The sequence below is a fragment of the Quercus lobata genome, chromosome 12, assembly GCF_001633185.2.
Source record: "Quercus lobata isolate SW786 chromosome 12, ValleyOak3.0 Primary Assembly, whole genome shotgun sequence".
In the NCBI taxonomy this organism is placed as follows: domain Eukaryota; kingdom Viridiplantae; phylum Streptophyta; class Magnoliopsida; order Fagales; family Fagaceae; genus Quercus; species Quercus lobata.
The window spans coordinates 8345502-8366720 of NC_044915.1; the positions used below are offsets into that span (position 1 = coordinate 8345502).

General features: G+C 34.7%; 2 protein-coding genes and 1 pseudogene across 2 annotated transcripts; 1 reads left to right on the forward strand and 2 right to left on the reverse strand.

Moving 5' to 3' along the window:
- Positions 1–1525: 1525 nt before the first annotated feature.
- LOC115970178 lies at positions 1526–2107 on the forward strand (annotated as a pseudogene).
- A 1068-nt stretch (positions 2108–3175) lies between these two features.
- Positions 3176–13775, reverse strand: LOC115972199 (plastidial pyruvate kinase 2-like). The gene is given in 11 exon segments (XM_031092405.1): positions 3176–3479; positions 4289–4344; positions 4347–4396; positions 4904–5052; positions 5185–5287; positions 5742–5917; positions 6053–6115; positions 6328–6416; positions 6524–6634; positions 6772–6906; positions 13362–13775. Coding segments are annotated over 11 exon segments (1239 nt in total). The 5' UTR covers positions 13561–13775; the 3' UTR covers positions 3176–3371.
- Positions 13776–19169: 5394 nt separating this feature from the next.
- Positions 19170–20599, reverse strand: LOC115970179 (WAT1-related protein At2g39510-like). The gene is made up of 4 exons (XM_031089840.1): positions 20484–20599; positions 20072–20138; positions 19883–19999; positions 19170–19337 (listed from the first exon to the last, which is right to left on the reverse strand). Exons 1-4 carry the CDS (start codon positions 20597–20599, stop codon positions 19170–19172), a joined length of 468 nt encoding a protein of 155 aa, XP_030945700.1.
- Positions 20600–21219: the final 620 nt, after the last annotated feature.

A 21219-nucleotide genomic window follows, 5' to 3' on the forward strand; every position in this document is an offset into this window, starting at 1 on the left:
AAAAATATTTGGTACAATAATTTTTTTGTAAAGATCTTCTTTTTGGAGAAAATATAATAATATAAAAGGTAAATTACAAATTGCACCCCTAAAGTTTGGGGGTGTTTGCATTTTACCCCCTAAAATTTGGTATGTTTGGATTTTACATCCTGAAATTTCAAACTTTGTATTTATCCCCTAAAGTTAGGGAATGTTTGGATTTTACACCCCTAAATTTTGAAACAATAGGGTATAAAATCCAGACACTCCCAAACTTTAAAAAGTAAAATCCAATCACCCCTAAAATATAGGGGGTAAAATCTAAATTTTAAAACGTGAGGATATAAAATCCAAATATCCCCAAATGTCAGGGGATAAAATCCAAATTTTAGGGGTGTAATTTGTAATTTACCTTAATAAAAATGATAATAAGTTAATATGGTTGGACCATCAGATATATACGTGTACGTAAAAAAGAAGAGAGACATGAACTGATGAAAGCTTTACAGAAGCCGCAAACCCAAAACGCGTGAACAGTAGCCGCAAACCCAAAACGCGTGAAAAAAAAAAAAAAAAAAAAACGCAGACGCAGGATTGGGCGAAAACGCCCAATCCAAACGCACTCTTACTTCCATTGCCACAACTCACAAGTAAATCTCCTTGTAAGTCTTTTTAACCATACGGTACGCACTCTCTCCTACCATATTTGAAATTTCTGGTATATATAATACAATAAAGTTGCTGTCTTTTAGAGCAACTTCTCTTCTCAGCTAGTTGTTCCATATTTTCTTTCTTTCTCTTCTCTTCAGCAGCCGCAATAATTGTCTCCCTTTCTCTTTCTCAGTTTACTGTAACAGTAGATTTGTAATTACCATAATGTAACGAACGATTTAGCTTCAGTAATATTATAGAAATGATAGGATGTGATGCGTGACTAACACTCATTTCACAGCTAAGGCAACAAAGCTATGGTTTGCATGTAGTCCTAAGATATCAATTGCTTTGCAATTCACAGAAAAATTCAAATAACAAACAAACAAGGAAAAAACTTACAACTAATCATAAGGCAATACACAAGCTTTCTCTCTACCTTCTTTGGAATATCAAAGTTGCTAGTGTCTAAACAATTTATAATATGGACTTTGCACCCAAAAAAAAAAAAAAGAGATTTTGCATTAGGATTATATATGATGTCAAAACTTGGCTTCCAAGAGATCACTTGCCACATAAAAGACCATATCCATAAAAATATTTAAAATTATAATTTTTTATATTTTAACATTTAGTAAACTACAAAAAATTGAATTAAATGGTAAACACACATCAAATTAACATGAAATGTACTTCAAATTACCAAAATATTAGAGGCATAATATATTATTAAGTAAAATGTTTTGAAATTTTGAAGCAAAACATGTCGTTGTCAAATTTTAAAAATGAGGTGCGTATATCCTGATTCCTGAATCCTATAAAAGGGAGCAACCCCCCATAGCATGGCAGCAACAAAAACCAAAGACATTGCCATATTGATAACTAGCAAAATGAAATGGCTAAAATTCCTCTACCTACAGCTCTACTCCTTCCTCTCCCCATCGTAGTCTTTTCATCAGAACCTCTCAAGCTGGTGGCATTGCCGTTTACTGGGAGTGGCTATGAAGGAACTCTAACTGAAACATGTGCCACTGGAAAATATTCCCATGTAATCATATCTTTTCTGAACCATTTTGGCAATGGTCGAACCCCAGAAATCAGCCTTGCAGGTCATTGTAACCCAGCTTCCAATGGGTGCACCATGGTCAGCCCTTGCATAAGATATTGCTAAAGCCGAGGAATTAAGGTGATACTCTCAATTGGAGGTGACATTGGAAGCTACTCTCTAGCTTCTTCAATGGATGCCAAAAATGTAGCTGATTATGTATGGAACAATTTCTTGGATGGACAGTCACCTTCACGTCCACTAGGTAATGCAATATTAGATGGCATAGATTTTGACATAGAGCTTGGCTCAACACTTCATTGGGATGATCTTGCTAGGTACCTAAAGGCATATAGTCAGTCAGGAAGAGTTGTGCACTTAAGTGCAGCTCCTTAATGTCCATTTCCTGATAGTTTTTATGGACTTATGTAATGAGTAATGACTTGTTATAAATCTTTTTACTGTTTGATGTTATATTGAGGTTTAAGACTTAAAAGTTAAGACTAAATGTTTTGTATTATTTGATATTTTGTTATTGACTTGTAAATCTTCTTATTATGTGATGTTAAATTGATGTTATATTGATGTTTAAGACTAAAGAGTTAAGATTAAATGATTTGTATCATTTGATATTTAGTTATTTATTTAACCAAAAAAGATATTTAGTTATCTATTTATTTGAATTGACAATTTTATGTTGTACTAGAATACATATAAATTATTTTTTAGGAACCCCAAAACACTTTAAAACGGTACACCAAAATCGGCCGGCACAGAAATACTTTATTCCACTAGACAAACCGAAACAGAGTCCAAAACGATATTCATAACATTGACTTGTATTACACTATAGATGTGGATGTGGTCAGATAGCCATGAAGGGAAAAAAAAAAATAAATTGGGATTTAAGCTAGTACGGATTAATTATTTGGCATGATTCTATACATAAATTTGAATGTTGAGCTTGACTTTCTTGGCTTGGACTATTTTTTCAGTCACGGTGTTGTGATTTCATCTATACCTTTTAGTTTTTCTGGAAAACAAGCACAAAGAATCAAAGATGTGGATGTGGTTGGATATTTCCTTCAGTTTGATACATGCCCGTATGAAAACTTGAAACATTATTATAATCATAGTGGATATTGGATGCCTTATAGTATGCACATGGACATGGAGAATATACTTTACTTGCCATATAGTGTGTACATGGAAATGGAGAATATACTCTATATTGTTTTTTTTTTTTCCCTTGAAAATAAGTTAGAGATAATATTCTTTATTTGAACCAGAACAAAATGAAAATTCAAGAAAATATATATTAAATATTAGTTTATTAAAAACAATCTGGTTTTTATGCCATTGCATGATTGGTTGACATTAGTGATCGAATTTTATATCGTCTGGTTTCTATAGTGATTGTATTGTGATTAATATTTTGGATGACCAAATTGTGTTAAGTACTGTGTTGGTGTTTAACAAGATAAAACGACAAGCTCTATAGATTTCTGAACATATATCAGGAAATTTAAAAAGCAGTATTCTACCAAAAACAAAACAGAACAAAGCACCAAAGAGAAGCAAGTGGAACCATGAAATACACATAAATAATAATGCAAGCAAAATTCACGTCTATCCATCAGAGGGAAACCCCAGAACAGATTCGAGTGCCCTAACAGTTCAAAATAATCACAGGCATCTACGCTTTCCGAACCTGGATATTGTGGGTAGATTGGAACCGCCAGATGGGTTGTCTTCCACTCTGGAGAAGTGCTACCTCTTCTCCTTCCTTCACCATCCCTTGCTTCTGTACATGAAAACCAAAAAAAGTATATTACAATGATGAAGATGTGATCATATGAAACCTATATAATTTGAATTTTCGGATTCAGAAAATCTAGCTGTCAGTGAAATCTAGCACTCTATGGCAAGAACACTGGTTGAATTATGGATAGCATCTATTCATCACCTTATGGGCTTACACAATTCAACAAGCTCTGATTTCCAAGAAAACTATAAAGATTGCGTAAGGATAGTCCACTTAAGGTTGGGAGTGCCAAATCTCCAGTTGTCTTTTATAGAGATATACCCTCTAAATTGAAATGTCATTCATCAGTCTAAATGGACAGCATGGTCAGTCATAAAGTATACCATGTAAGATACATGGAAAAGCAAAAGCACAAATGTCACAGGGCAAGAGATATTGGGCCCACGTTGAAGGTTATTGGGGTAAGGCTTCCATCCAATGCTCCTATGCACAAGACAAGATACACGACCAACACATGGCCATTTAGGACACATGTTGCGTCCAGTGCACAGGAGCATTTGATGCAAGCCAAACTCAAAGGTTATTATATATATATATATATATATATATATATATATATCCTATCTAAATATGGATTGTTCCCAGGTTGAAGTTCTGACCCTGAAAGCCAGATGCACCACAACCCATCTATGTTTGGGTTTCAAAGAGAAACACATTGAAGTTTGAACTTATAATTCTATTGTATTATTTAATGCTGATCTTTGTTAGCTAAATTTGAGCAGACCAGAACATCTTCATTACTGGCCAAGTCAAATGATGCAAGTGAATTCACTTGTGAAAACCTTTACCCGTAATAAAGCTAAGGCATTTGAAAATGTCTCTTCAGCATCTTCCGAGAATTGCTGTAGATAGGACAGACTCCTTGATACACTGCCAACCTCTGTTGAATAGTCTTCCTGCATGGCCATCAAAGTTATGTGATCAGCCACATTATTAGATTTACATTCCTTGGCTTTTCTCCGAACTCTCAATTAACTCATCAAGCAGACAATAGACCTCATTCATGAACTTCTGACTCAACGATATTTAAACAAAATGTCAATTAATAGAAATAAACTCTCAAAAGTAGCTGATCTCAGGAAAATAATTTGATTTTCCCAGCTCCAGGTTAATTTTGGATTTCAGTAATTAATCCAGACACTAACGAACTTAGCAGTTCTATATTTTCAGCCATACAGTCAACTAAGACAAGATAGGACATTTATTATGCCATAGTTTGCATCACAATGACCAGCTAAGAGTTTGTCAAGAGTAAACTAATGCCTAAAGAAAAATATAATAGAGACAGAAAATATGCCTGCAGCATGATGAGGTCCAATATGCAATACTGTATCATAACCTCCAATGTAAACAGTATCCTCATTGTGTAACAGTTTTGGGACTTAAGGATAGAAGAAACTCACTCATTTGTAAAAGCAAAAATAGTGCCAGAAGGCCGATAGTGGCTCAGTAGAGTAGCCCTGAAACCAGTTCTGGTGAAGACAACAATTGAGGTTCCAAGAGTGTTAGACATCATGGTTGCATGGTAAGAAAACATTTCGCTCATATGATTCTACACACAACAAAAAACTTCTAGTCAGTATTCAGTGTTAAAAATCAAATAGGTTTTTTTTCGGAGGGGGGGAGGTGGTGCAGATAGAGACTCCATGAAACATCAAAACATATGAAATTTGCATAAAATAACCTTGAAAGCTTGACCAAGATTAGCTGGCATTTCACCGCCTGATATTGTAGCCTCAGTCCGTAATGCAACTGTGTGCATGACTTTCACAGCTTTCAAAGGGAACCTGCATGGCAGTGAAATCATGTCATTTGAGTGCATTAAGGTGTAAAAGTTTACACATAAATAATCCATATTATTTAAGCCCATAGTGGCTGGTAAGCAATATGGATTTTACTTGCTCTATTGCAACCTGAGCAACACCACTGAAACACAAATCTGCAGTGAACAAAATTTGACAGCAAGGAACCAAACCATTCAATCTTAGGTATTTTTCCAGGGACATCAAATCTCTCCGTACCCACCAAGGATTGATCAGAAGTAAGTAAATACTTCTCATTGTGCATGATGCTTACACTCAAAAAAAATAATCTCCAATCACATCCAAAGTAACAGACTAGTGTCTAACTGTATACAGCTAGTGTAATTGGGTACCACTTTCTCTGTTTTTAATTAAATTAATTACTTATCCAAAAAAAATCCGAAGTAACAGACTACAAAGTCAAAAAGAAGTAGCTTACTTTCCATGAGCAGTTTCACCAGGAAGCATTACTGCATCAGCACCCTCTCGGACAACAATGGCAATGTCTGATACCTCCGCTCTGGTTGTTGTTGGGTGTACAATCATGCTTTCCAGCATATTTGTTGCCACAATAACAGCCTTCCCCATGCTACGGCAGATCTTGATTATCTCTTCCTGCATTTCATATTGAAATGTTCTGAATGTCAGAGTAACTCAACTTGACCTCTTAAAAGTTCCTATAAAAGGCCACCAAAACAGGCAATGACATCCCTTTTGTTGCTATTCTATTAAAACTTAAAAGTAAAATACCTGCAGAAGTGGAACCTCCTCAATAGGGAGCTCTGCACCAAGGTCTTCTCTTGCAACCATTGCCTGGAATAGGAAAAGCATGTGTTACTTGAAGCAGGTGCCAGGTAGTACACAAGACAAGCAAGAATCCAGATTTTTTATTTTTTTATTGATAAGTAAGAAGCCAGATTTAGATCAATATTAAAGAAAACTGGTGGAATTCTAGGTCTACATGATAACTGTCCATCAAATGGGGCAGCAACTAGAAGATAAAATGCAAGGATTAGGGAGATCACCCCATCAGATGCTGTGATAATGGAATGCAAATTTGGGATAGAGTCTGCACTTCCAATTTTGACAATGACATGTATATCTGCACCACAGCCTGCCATAGAAAATGGAAAAATTATATTATAATTGGTACTCCAGGGAAGCCCAACAAGCATGTTCAAATTTCTTTTTTAAATTAAGGTATTTTTTCTATATGTTTACTTTGCAGATAATTCTTCAATTCATGAACTACTTGTGCATCTTTAACAAAGGAGACGGCATAAAAATCAACTTTGTTGTCCTCTCCGAATCTGATATCATCCCAATCCTTCACTGCAACAAACCAATATAAACATTTATGTCTATTTGGAAAATGAAAAAATTTCAGTAACTGCTCACCAAGAGAGAGAGAGAGAGGAAAAGGCAAATCAGTAGGATAGTACAGAGGGCATAAAGATTCAAGGTCTAACCAATGATGGAAGGTAGTGTTGCACTCTTTCCTCGAACATTTAAGTGATGCCTAGACTTGAGCTCTCCTCCATCAACGACTACACATTTCACTGAATCTTCTGTCTTGGATTTCACCATCAACGACATCATACCACCTATAGCATAGATCAAGAGTCAGCCGTGCAGTGCATAAAAGGAAATGTTACATCATTCCTAATTCTGATCTGGTATACAGAGAACAGAGCTTGCCTCTTTAATAACACTTGCAATCCAAAGACAATCATCTCTCAACAGAATATACAGTTAGCTTAAAATCTGTGGTTCTTGAAGGCTCTGAAGAGTCTGAACTGGTGGAAACAGGTACTAATTTGAACTTGTTATGAAAATTCATCTCAAGTGCTTCAAGAGAATTCCATGGGCAGAAACCCTTCACAATACTAAAGCTGATAAACCCTTATAAAAGTATTATGGGTTCTAAAATCTTAAACAAAGTGTGAAATCTCAGCATACGACATAGGCCTCTTTTTACCCAATTCAAATGCTCTCGGTCACAAATTCTTAAAAATCTTTAAAAGCAGAGCCCACTGGACTGATATCAGCAAATTACATGTTTATCAACAGTGTGAGAGACATAGTACATGGTGGCTCATATTCCATTCAGTAGTTAATGATATTTTTTTGTCACACAACAATATAATTAATGTAAAGAAAGCAAATCAAGATCAGTTGCAAAGTGTCAAGTTGCTACAAAGAAGAATAGAAAGGATAAACGACAATGAGCAGAGTTTGTAGGTTTGTTTTGTTCTATACGACATGTAGCTTTGTATTGTTGTATATAGTTTTAATACTTGGCATGTAATCAGCACGTGATAGGGCTGTTAGTTCTATTAGTTAGTTTTGGAGGGTAATTAGTTAGTTAGTTCTCTTTACCCGTGTATATAAATAGATCACTGTAACAATTATTTCATTCAATTTCAATATACAGAAATTTATCAATTTCAGATTCTTCTTTCTCTGTTTTCTAATATGGTATCAGAGCAGCTAGCACAGTTTCACTGATTTCCTAGCTTCCTCTTTTCTTTTCTCTCAAAATCAGAAAATTTTCTAGAGAAAATTTTCCCCTTTTCTCTTTGATTCAAAGAAATTTTCTTGAGAGATTGTTTTGATTTTGAGACGTTTTCGTGTTTTCTTCAATTCTGAGCCTTTTCTTGCTTCCCCCTAATTTCTTCGTCCCAATTTTTTTTTTCTTCAAAAGTTAGGGTTTCTTCATCAGAGTCTTGAAGCTTTATCAAGGGCTTCCTCTGGTTCTACAAGCATCTCCATTGATGAATCGCATCCTTTCTTTCTCCATCATGCCGAGAATCCTGGTGTGGTATTGGTTTCACAACCATTGATTGGGGGTGAGAACTATCCTACATGGGCACGATCTATGGAGAGAGCTCTTAGGACCAAGAGCAAATTATGGCTGATTGATGGATCAGTTTCTTTGACTTCAGCTATGGAGAAAGTCCCTATCTTGGTTCAAAGCTGGGCACGATGCAATGATATTGTGGTTTCTTGGATCATCAATTGTGTTTCTCCTAGGATTGCCACAAGCATGGTGTATCGTAAAACTGCTAAGGAAGTTTGGAATAAGCTTCAGAACATGTTTTCCCAGGGTAATGGACCTAGGGTCTATCAATTGCAGAAGGATTTAGCAAGTTTTTCTCAAGGTGAGCTCTCTGTGACTGAGTATTTCACCAATCTTTCAATTTTGTGGGATGAATTACAGAATTATGAACCAATTCCTACCTGTTCTTGTGAGAAATGTGTGTGTAATGTGAATGAGAAGATTTCTAAGATTCATCACAGAGAAGCTGTTATGCAATTTTTGATGGGTCTCAATGATTCTTTCTCTCACGTTCGAGGGAAAATTTTGTTGATGGACCCTATTCCATCTGTTGAGAAAGTGTTCTCTTTATTGATTCAAGATGAGAAGCAAAGATCAGTTGGGCAGGGCAACAATGGTGGTCCTTTTGTGGAGTCTACTGCTCTTGCAGCTAAGGGTACTAGTTTTGGTCCCAAGAACTACAAGGGTAAAGGTAAGGAAAGGCCTACCTGTAGTCATTGTGGTTTGCAAGGTCATACTGTGGAGAAATGTTACAAACTCCACGGCTATCCTCCTGGTTACAAAGCCAAAGGCAAAGCTTCCTTGGTTAATCAAGTGTCTGCTCACATTGATTCTCAAGATTCTTTTCTTCATGCACAACCACAGACTCAATTTCCTTTCACTTCAGATCAATATCAGAAAATCCTTGCTATGATTGGAGCTTCATCTCAAGATTCTCAGAATTCTCTTGCTATGGCTAATAGTGTTTCCTTTGCTTCTCATGCCACCACACCTCTGTCAGGTATTGACATTTTGCCTTATGATGTGTTTGATTCTAGACATTCAATTTTTTCTGCAAAAGTCATAAATAGGACAGCTTTTGAGAATCATGTTTGGGTCATTGACACTGGGGCCTCTGATCATATAGTTTGTTCAGTTTCCATGTTGACCACATTTACTTCTATCTCTCAATGTGTTGTTAACTTGCCAAATAATGAGTCTGCTATTGTCACACATGTTGGTACAGTACAACTTTCTGCCCACTTTACTCTTCACAATGTTCTTTGTGTTCCTAGTTTTACTTTTAACCTTTTGTCTGTCAGCCAACTCACAAAGCAACTTCCCTTTTGTCTTGTTTTTCTACCTCAATTCTGTTTCATTCAGGACCTTACCTGCTGGAAGACGATTGGAGTGGGTGAGATGCATCATGGCCTGTACTTGTTGCAGAGAAAGCTGAGTTCTTCTTCATCAAAGCACCCTTCATTGTCTCAATCTTTGTCTCATATCAAATCTATTCCTATTGTCAATTCTGTTGTTGATATGTCAAAGTTGTGGCATTTTAGGTTAGGCCATTCCTCTTTTAATAAATTGTTACCCATTAAAGATGCTTTACATTCTTTTTCACACTCTTGTGATGACATTTGTACTGTTTGTCCCTTGGCTAAACAGAAAAGATTGCCATTTCCTACTCATAATGAAATTTCCAAGTTTCCTTTTGATCTTATTCATATTGATGTATAGGGTCCCTATTATGTTGCTACTCATGATGGTTATAGATATTTTTTAACCATTGTTGATGATGCCACTCGTTCTACTTGGGTATTTCTTCTGAAATCTAAATCTGATGTCAGACCAATCCTTATTTCTTTTCATGCAATGGTTAAGACTCAGTTTAATGCTTGTATCAAGATCATAAGATCAGACAATGCCCCTGAATTTAATATGCATGATTTCTTTTCTGCTCATGGCATTTTGCATCAAAAGAGTTGTGCTTATACTCCACAACAAAATTCTGTTGTGGAGAGAAAGCATCAACATATACTTTCAATTGCTAGAGCTTTTAAGATTCAGTCTAATTTGCCTATATCATATTGGGGCGAATGCATTTTAACTGCAGTTTTCTTAATCAATAGGCTTCCATCTTCTGTTTTACATAATAAAACCCCCTTTGAGCTTCTCTATCACAAACCTCCATCTTACTCTTCTCTTAGGTCTTTTGGTTGTCTGTGTTTTGCTTCAACCATTGCTGCCCATAGACCCAAATTTGATCCTAGAGCTAGAGAATGTGTTTTTATTGGTTACCCTTATAACATCAAAGGGTATAAACTTCTAGATTTAAAGTCTAGAAACATTTTCATCTCTAGAGATGTCATTTTTCATGAGTTTACTTTTCCTTTCTTTTCTAAATCTTCTTCTCCTTCTGTTCCATTTCAGTCTCTTCCTACCACTAACCCTTTCCTTTTTGAGCCTTGTTCTTTTCTTGGTTCTGGTCATCCTTCTTCTCCTGTCATGCCTACATCAGCTTCAGCTTCTGATGTTCCTTCAGCTCCTGTGTCTGTTGAGCCCTCTATTGAGTCTATTCCTGAGCCTATTGTTGAGCCAGCACCTATGCCTGCTGCTATATCTAATGCTGAGCCAGTTGTTGAGTCAATTCCTATTAGGAAATCCACTAGGACTTCTTCTAAACCAACTTATTTACAAGCTTATCACTGCAATCAGGTATCTACTGTAGCTCCACCTACTTCATCTTCTTCCTCAGGTACCCCCTATCCTCTTTCTTCCTATTTGTCCTATGCTAACCTTTCTTCCAACCATAGACATTTTTGCAATGCCATTTCTTCTATAGCTGAACCAAATCATTATGATCAGGCTGTTCTTGATCCTCAATGGAGGGAGGCTATGGCTAGTGAGATTAAGGCCTTAGAGGCTAATAATACTTGGTCCCTTCAGCCTTTGCCCCCTGGTAAAAGGGCCATAGGCTGTAAATGGGTGTATAAGGTGAAGTATAAAGCTGATGGTACTGTGGAGAGGTTCAAGGCTAGGTTGGTTGCCAAGGGTTATACTCAAAAGGAGGGACTTGATTATATAGAAACTTTTTCTCCTGTTGCAAAGCTTGTCTCTGTGAAATGTTTGTTGGCTGTTGCTGCTGTGAAAGGGTGGTCTCTTTCCCAACTTGATGTCAATAATGCTTTCTTGCATGGTGACTTGCATGAGGAAGTGTTTATGACTTTACCACCTGGCTTCCACAGCAAGGGGGAGGTAGTTTGCAAATTACAAAAGTCTCTCTATGGCCTTAAGCAAGCTTCACGACAATGGTTTGCAAAGTTTTCTGCTGCTTTGTTAAGGTTGGGGTTCAGACAATCTAAGGTAGATTATTCTTTGTTCACCAAGAAAACACCAGGGTCTTTCATTGCTTTATTGGTGTATGTAAATGACATTTTGATTGCAAGTGATAATCCTAAGTCTGTGGCAGAACTGAAGATTCTTCTAGATCAGCAGTTTAAACTAAAAGACCTTGGAGATTTGAAGTTTTTCCTTGGGCTTGAGATACCTAGATCACAGAAAGGCATCCATTTGTGTCAAAGAAAATATACTTTGGAATTGATAAATGATGCAGGTTTGCTGGGTTGTAAACCAGCCAAAACCCCCATGGAACACAATTTGAAGTTAAGTAAGTACCAAGGTGAATTGTTGACAAATCCAAGCTCTTATAGAAGATTGGTGGGCAGGCTCTTGTATCTTACAATCACAAGACCTGATATAACCTTTGCTGTCAATAAATTGAGTCAATTTATGTCAAAGCCTAGGAAACCACATCAGGCTGCAGCAAATAGGGTGTTGCAATACCTCAAAAGTAGTCCAGGACAAGGGTTATTCCTCTCAAGTGCATCTGAATTGCATCTTAAAGGCTTTGCTGATTCAGATTGGGCTACTTGCCCTGATACGAGAAGGTCAGTGACTGGTTACTGCATGTTCTTGGGAGATTCATTAGTTTCTTGGAAGTCAAAGAAACAGAACACAGTAAGCAGGTCATCTGCAGAGGCTGAGTATCGTTCTATGGCAGTATCAGTGTGTGAGATTGTGTGGATTCTTAGTTTACTAAGAGATATACAAGTTGATCACTCTAAGGCTGCTTTACTATTCAGTGATAGTCAGTCTGCTCTCCACATTGCAGCCAATCCAGTGTTCCACGAGCGTACAAACACATAGAGATTGACTGCCATGTTGTGAGGGACAAAATGGTTCAAGGTGTAATAAGGTTGCTGCACATTAGGACTCAATCACAGCTTGCTGATATGCTAACAAAGGCACTTAGTGCACATCAGTTTCACAATCTGTTATCCAAGATGAATGTGTTGAATGTGCATTCCCCACTTCCTCTTGAGGGGGAGTGTAAAGAAAGCAAATCAAGATCAGTTGCAAAGTGTCAAGTTGCTACAAAGAAGAATAGAAAGGATAAACGACAATGAGCAGAGTTTGTAGGTTTGTTTTGTTCTATACGACATGTAGCTTTGTATTGTTGTATATAGTTTTAATACTTGGCATGTAATCAGCACGTGATAGGGCTGTTAGTTCTATTAGTTAGTTTTGGAGGGTAATTGGTTAGTTAGTTCTCTTTACCCGTGTATATAAATAGATCACTGTAACAATTATTTCATTCAATTTCAATATACAGAAATTTATCAATTTCAGATTCTTCTTTCTCTGTTTTCTAATAAAATTAACATTTCTAAAAGCATATGGAATTCATATTTGGGAATATAACATAACTTTCACAGTGATATTCACAGGCATGCACACATACAGTAGTCTGATCTCAGTACTCAGAAAATTTGGTAAGTGACAGAACATACGGATACCACTCAAATGTGTGTGTAAAGATGCATGTGTATTTGTGTGTGTACAACATATTTTGGTCTGTAGTTATTGATACAAAATTTAAATAAACCTTCTCAGAAAAAAATTAACAAAAATCTATGTATGTATCAAATAAAAGGGTTGTGAATCTGGCAAGACTTACAGGCAAGGATTTTTTTAACCTCATCCTGTAGTGAAAAAAAAAAATTCAATTAATATCCTTTAGTAAATATTAAAATATATGACATCCTAGTATTTGGAAAAAAAAATGATAGAAATTTGAGCATGAATGATATTCTCTCCTCTAAGTGATCCTTTAATCAATGACCATGGTCTAGATGATAAAAACATCCTTGTTTAATAGAAAGGACAAGTATAGCATACCATCAACAAGAAGCATGTCATTCTCTTCTACATCGTTAACAAAATCATCATAGTTCACGCTGACACAATCCGCTGAGCCACCCCCTCTCCTAATCGTAAAAGTGAATTCTTGCCCACTTGTCAACATGATTGGTTGGGGCAGGTCCCCACTCCTAACTTCAGGGCCTGATGACAACCAATAATACATAAACAAAGACATTAAACCAACCCAAATATAATATTAATAATCAATATATAGTTACACATGGAAATATGTAACTATTATATGAAATAGCATGTTAAAATTTTGTTCTTTATAATACCCTTGTGACAAGAATGTCAATAAGTCTTTTGACACAAAAAAAATTTACATTTTCACAAATCCTGAGATTCCAAGATTGCACTTTGTGAATGGTGTACAATAAAAGTAGTGTCAGCGATGTACCCATGTGAAAGTAATGTTGCACCAATCACAACTAATCACCTCAACAAGTGAAAGTAATGTTGCACCAATCACAACTAGCCACCTCAACAAGTCGGGAAATTTTTAAAAAAAAATTGCTAATTTTTTTGTGTCCCCAGCATTGCTCTATGCAAATAGCCTCTCCATTACACTTTACCCAATGAAACCATTCGGTTAATATGCAATTATCAGTTTTTTATCCAAGTAATGCCAAACTCACTTATGCAAAATGGTGTACTAACTTAACATAAAAGCGAAAAATAAGAAACGAATACACGACTTGCACTTTGTGAATGGTGTACAATAAAAGTCGTGTCAGCGATGTACCATGTAAAAGTAATGTTGCACAGATCACAACTAGCCACCTCAACATTCAGTTAATATGCAATTGTCAGTTTTTATCCAAGAAATGCCAAAACCCACTTACTTATGCAAAATGGTGTACTAACTAAACATAAAACCCAAAAACACGAAACAAATACACAACGATTAAAAACTTGTTTGCCTTGAAAATCATTGCAATTAATTGATACAAATTATTTTTCCAATCTATTGCAACAAAAATTCTGAAATGGTAGCTTATTGCAACAAAATTTTTGAACTAATAGCTTATTGCAATAATAATTTAATATAAATTCTTTTAAAATCTATTGTAATGGCAAACACAAAACTACAATAAGATATTATTGCAATAACCAGATATCAACCATTTTATAATTTATTGCAATGACGAATATAAAGTAATTATCTATTACAATGAAGATATCATTAAAATAATTTGATTTGAAATTTTTTTTTTCACTTATTTGCAAACTTTTTCTTTTTTTCCTTGTACACTAAAAAAAAAAAAAAAAGTCATATAGCTGCTTTTTTAAAATGCGGCTATAGCTCTCAAAAATGTGGCTATAGGACAATTCGGTTTATAGCCGCGCTTTTTTTAGCCATGGCCTAAAACCCATAACTATAGTCCTAAGGGGTCTGTAGCCGTGTTTTTACAAATGCGGCTATAAGCCAGGACTAATGGCCGCATTTCTAAAAACATGGCTATAGGAAATACTTTAGCCGCATTTATAAAACACGGCTATAGAGGACAGCTACAGCCACATCTTAAAAACGCGGCTATAACCCTTTTTTTTCCTGGCCAGATGGCAAATGCATTGGATATATAAGTATTTATGCCACTTCTATAATTTGTGTTCTATAGTATAACAACAATCTAGAAATATTATAAGTATGTACCACAATCACAAGAATCAAATAAAAAACTAGTTGAACAACAAAACTTTAAGATGGACAACATGCAAGCCATAGCACAATAGACAACATTTCACAAGCATTCACACAAGCACAATACCATTGTCACACCTCCAAGAGAAATCCATGCATTCTTCTTATTCCTAATGAAATATTCAACAATATACATTGGATTGACTGCCTTGATAACCCCTGGATCATGTTTCACAAAGTTGTACATGCCAATAGTTTCGATGAAAAGAAACCAAATTGTTAGTACTAGAGCAAAACTATAGCCAATTTTATCTGTCTCGAATCTCTAAACTTGGAACAAAATAATCACGATTGCTACTGAAATCTACATGATCGTATTATTAGTAAGTGCACTAGTAGCTTCCTTGAAAATCATTGCAATAAATTGATACCAATTATTTTTCTAATCTATTGCAACAAAAATTCTGAAATGGTAGCTTATTGCAACAAAAATTTTGAACTAATAGCTTATTGCAATAATAATTTAATATAAATTCTTTTAAAATCTATTGTAATGGCGAACACAAAACTACAATAAGATATTATTGCAATAACCAGATATCAACTATTTTATAATTTATTGCAATGACAAATATAAAGTAATTATCTATTACAATGAAGATATCATTGAAATAATTTGATTTGAAATATTTTTTTTCACTTATTTGCAATATTTTTTTTTTCCTTGTAAACTACCAAAAAAAAAAAACGTCATATAGCTGCGTTTTTAAAACGCAGCTATAGCTCCCGAAAATGTGGCTATAGGACAATTCGGCTTATAGCCGCCTTTTTTTTAGCCATGGCCTAAAACCCGTAACTATAGTCCTGAGGGGTCTACAGCCATGTTTTTACAAATGCGGCTATAAGCCAGGACCAATGGCCGCATTTCTAAAAACACGGCTATAGGACATACTTTAGCCGCATTTATAAAACACGGCTATAGAGGACAGCTACAACCACATCTTAAAAACGCGGCTATAACCCTTTTTTTTTCCTGGCCAGATGGCAAATGCATTGGATATATAAGTATTTATGTCACTTCTATAATTTGTGTTCTATGCTATAACAACAATCTAGAAATATTATAAGTATGTACCACAATCACGAGAATCAAATAAAAAACTAGTTGAACAACAAAACTTTAAGATGGACAACATGCAAGCCATAGCACCATGGATAACATTTCACAAGCATTCACACAAGCACAATACCATTGTCACACCTCTAAGAGAAATCCATGCATTCTTCTTATTCCTAATGAAATATTCAACAATATACATTGGATTGACTGCCTTGATAACCCCTGGATCATGTTTCACAAAGTTTTACATGCCAATAGTTCCGATGAAAAGAAACCAAATTGTTAGTACTGGAGCAAAACTATAGCCAATTTTATCTGTCCCGAATCTCTGAAATTGGAACAAAATAATCATGATTGCTACTGAAATCTACATGATCGTATTATTAGTAAGTGCACTAGTAGCTTCCTTGAAAATCATTGCAATAAATTGATACCAATTATTTTTCCAATCTATTGCAACAAAAATTCTGAAATGGTAGCTTATTGCAACAAAAATTTTGAACTAATAGCTTATTGCAATAATAATTTAATATAAATTCTTTTAAAATCTATTGTAATGGCAAACACAAAACTACAATAAGATATTATTGCAATAACCAGATATCAACTATTTTATAATTTATTGCAATGACAAATATAAAGTAATTATCTATTACAATGAAGATATCATTGAAATAATTTGATTTGAAATTTTTTTTTTTTACTTATTTGCAATCTTTTTCTTTTTTTCCTTGTACACTACAAAAAAAAAAAAAAAAAAGGTCATATAGCTGCATTTTTAAAACGCGGCTATAGCTCCCGAAAATGTGGCTATAGGACAATTCGGCTTATAGCCACGTTTTTTTTAGCCATGGACTAAAACCTGTAACTATAGTCCTAAGGGGTCTGTAGCTGTGTTTTTACAAATGCGGCTATAAGCCAGGACCAATGGCCGCGTTTCTAGAAACGCGGCTATAAGACATACTTTAGCCGCATTTATAAAATACGACTATAGAGGACAGCTATAGTCACATCTTAAAAACGTGGCTATAACTCTTTTTTTTCTTGGTCAGATAGCAAATGCATTGGATATATAAGTATTTATGCCACTTCTATAATTTGTGTTCTATACTATAACAACAATCTAGAAATATTATAAGTATGTACCACAATCACGAGAATCAAATAAAAAACTAGTTGAACAACAAAACTTTAAGATGGACAACATGCAAGCCATAGCATAATGGACAACATTTCACAAGCATTCACACAAGCACAATACCATTGTCACACCTCTAAGAGAAATCCATGCATTCTTCTTATTCCTAATGAAATATTAAACAATATACATTGGATTGACAGCCTTGATAACCCCTGGATCATGTTTCACAAAGTTGTACATGCCAATAGTTCCGATGAAAAGAAACCAAATTGTTAGTATTGGAGCAAAACTATAGCCAATTTTATCTATCCCGAATCTCTGAACTTGGAACAAAATAATCACAATTGCTATTGAAATCTACATGATCGTATTATTAGTAAGTGCACTAGTAGCTTCCTTAACTCCCTCCACTGCTAACAATACTACACCAAGGAGGAAATCATAGTGTAAATTGTTATTCAGAATATTAGATACAAAGAGTTCATGAAATGTAAGGTTATAAATAATTGTAACTAAGCTAAATAAATTGAATAAACAATTTAATTTTTACAACTTCTTAACCAACAGTAAAGAGATAAGTAGGACTTAGGAATATCACTCTATTGTACCTAATATACATGGTGTGAGGATCCCATCTCCAATCACCATGGAGGTGCCAAGCATGGTCATGAACAAGATGAAATACTTTAGTATTTGGTTACTCTCAAGCATAGCTTTGATAAAGGATGCTCTCTTGAGCCATCGGTTTGGCACATCTAGTCGGTAATTGAACACTTCTTTGTCTTCAGCTTGCTAGTTGGGCATCAAGCTGACCTTGGCATAGCGGCAAACGAGAGAATATAGAGCAAAAGTTCCCCTTACAACAATACAATTTTCATTATAAAATAATGAATAGTTTGATGACAATGTATTCCTTGCTAGCAATTCAATATATAACAGATCAATACCATTCAAAGTTCAAAGCATTATTATTGACACACTGATAAGCATAACCCAATTTTGTGTGCAAGTGCTATCATCAAGAAATATTAATTTCTTTCTAATTATCATCTGGCAATAAAAATGAGAATCCAAGAAATACAATAACTAATTTATTAAAGCAAATTGCTAAGCACAAGGGAAGATTAACATGAGAGTGTAAAAGATTAGAGACAACACACCAAGTATATCGTCATTGTGCTTAACCCCAGTAGGAAAAATGCCTGGTAACACATACAAAGGCGACGTGCCCAAATCACCATACACAACCCCAATGCTCTAAAATGCTAGCTTCATTATGCTTCCCCAATCCAAGGCCTGCACTAAACACTTCAAATATCATATTGGAAACGAAATAATAACAATAATCATAATTGGATTAGTTTTATTTTAGACTAACTTAATTATTAGTTTACTGCTTATCTAAAATTTTCGAAGGTACACATATTACATTAGTCCTATAATTTTTAGAATAGGCTATAGATAAACAAAAAGTTAAAAAGAGAAAACAAAAAAATAATACCTGAGAAGATTCAGGGGCTTGATTGGAGGGGAATCTATCAACCTCCAAATAAAAAGAATCAAGTCTAACAAGATTTTTCCAAGAGAGTTTTTTACATTTGAGACCATTGTAAATCCCAGGTTGATCAACTTCATGTTCTTGTTCTTTTTTTCTTTTCTTTTTTAAAAATTTAAAGTCTAAGGCTAATCCTGTTTCTTTTAGTTGTATTTGTTTTACTTCGTGGAAGGGACTGACCAGAAAGGCCTAGTTATAGATAGAAGGTTTATATTTATGGCTTGCGTGATAATATCAAGCTGTACATTTGTGATAGACCACACTGAATTTACGTACAATGGTCACACACACGGTTTCCACACAGAATTCATACCTAACTAATATTATATTCCTACCCCATAAAGAACTGCTAGTAGTTTAACGTCCCAATGAATAGCCCAAGCAGCTTTGTCTTTCTTTATCACTAGAGCCACTATTACGTTTCCAATTGCACCAAAGAAGCATATCCAAGCTGTGAGTGAAAGCTCGAGATACGTATTTAGTGTGAATGTCTGAAAGAATTGAGCACGAAGTTAATTAATGTTAATATGTTATGTTATGTTGAAGAGATCTATCAATATTTCATGTTAATTAATGAGGAAAAACCTTACTTGCAAAATGGAAAAACAAGCCCAACTGAAGCAAGCACTTAATATTATTCCCCCACCCATAATTGAATGATGATGTGAATCTGTCCCACCAGTACCTCTTTGTTGTTCGTGGTTGGATTTTGCTTTTGTTTGCATCAATTCAAATCTAGGACCTTTTATGAATGTCATAATCATTGCCCCTCCTACTATTACTATAGTCCCTACAATCTTGGCATAGGTTTGCTTGCTTTTGAAATTTAAGTTTTCAAGCCTAGTCAGAGATAAATCAACATTTTACGCTTAGATAAAGAATTCCATGGGCATCTAATAGAATTTAGATTGAGAGTTACCATAAAATTTTAAAAAAAAAGTTAGAAAAGAAGTTAAATTAGATTCTATAGGTTTTTTGAGATTAAAAAGAAAAAGAAAAATATCAGCCTAGAAAGGACTACTACAAATTTAATTACCTCACTAATCAAGCTAATATGAATGTCATGGCGAGAAGAGCATTGATCATTGTGGCTACAATTCTGGCTGTTGTATATTTCATTCCAAGCACGAACATGTTCATACCAAATATCGGCCTGCCACAACAACATATAATTAAGATGTTAATGTTTTGTACATAATATTTAAAAAAATTACTCGAAGAATACTTGCTCCAGTAAAGCGAGCACAACCAGTTTAGCAAAAATTGAAAACGTCATGGGTACCCTTCTTTTTCTGCAAGATATAGGAAGACAAATTTGTTAATAAAATCACCCTAAGGGGGCATTTGGTTCGCTGTGATGTGCCTTTGATGTGATGCACATTACGATAATGTAACATTAAGGTTTTTGGTTTATTTTATTTTTTATAACGTTACTATAATCTAAAATTACAAAATATATCACATCATCTTAATCTCACCAGCTTCCTAAACAATGTAATATTGTATTCTTGTAATGAGATTATATTAATGCAAGATTACAATAATGTAATATTATGATGTAATGTAACATCACAACGAACTAAACAATCCCTAAGTGTAGAAGTGTGTGTTCAAGGAAAGAGACAAGAGAAATTCACCTATCAATAATCATAGCAAAAGGTGCAATGACCAAAGTAGCCAATATGTGTTCATAGGCATTGAGCACAAAGATGCTCATGTCATAGTTAAGTGCAGCTTTGTATACTATATCCATCCCTGCATACAAGCATTGCAAGAATAAGACCCTAATGTAAGCTTTTAGATTACATATGATCTTCATCTTGATAACTCTCTCAGGTTTTCTCTCTCAAAAAAAAAAAAATATATATATATATATATATATATATATATTTTATCGTTTTTGCTAGACTCACGGTCTCTAGTCTCTACCCCTTAATATAAGAAACAATCTTTTGATAGACAAAGACACACGCAGGGGTAGAGGGGGGAGGATTTTTGAAAGACTTACAATACAACACACAGTCAAAAAGACCTAATTAATACAAGAAACTTTAAAAATGTTTCAAATTTCTTATTCTTTACTGACAATTGGCATCCATGCCACTTTAACACCCATTTACAGATTAGTGTTTATTAATACTGTAATATGGTAAGTAATGTTAGGATAACCTTTTTTTTTTTTTTTTTTTTTTTTTTTTTTTGAGAAAGAAAAACACACACAAAGGAGAAGGAAATGAGTTCTAATTGATGTAGATTTGGATGGTAGTAGACCCAAAAAATTTCTTTAGGGGACCAAAGAATATCCTACACATACAAAATTATGTTTGTAACATGATTTAACAAATGTTGTTTTCTTCTATATATATATATATA

Excerpts from the sequence above, each read along its gene's own strand:
- LOC115970179 (XM_031089840.1), bottom strand. The coding sequence starts at position 20,599 with ATGGATATAGTATACAAAGCTGCACTTAACTATGACATGAGCATCTTT. Across the intron at positions 20,139-20,483 it reads TTTGCTATGATTATTGATAG|AAAAAGAAGGGTACCCATGA; the intron begins GTGAATTTCTCT and ends TATATCTTGCAG. Across the intron at positions 19,338-19,882 it reads ATATTAGCTTGATTAGTGAG|ACATTCACACTAAATACGTA; the intron begins GTAATTAAATTT and ends CAATTCTTTCAG.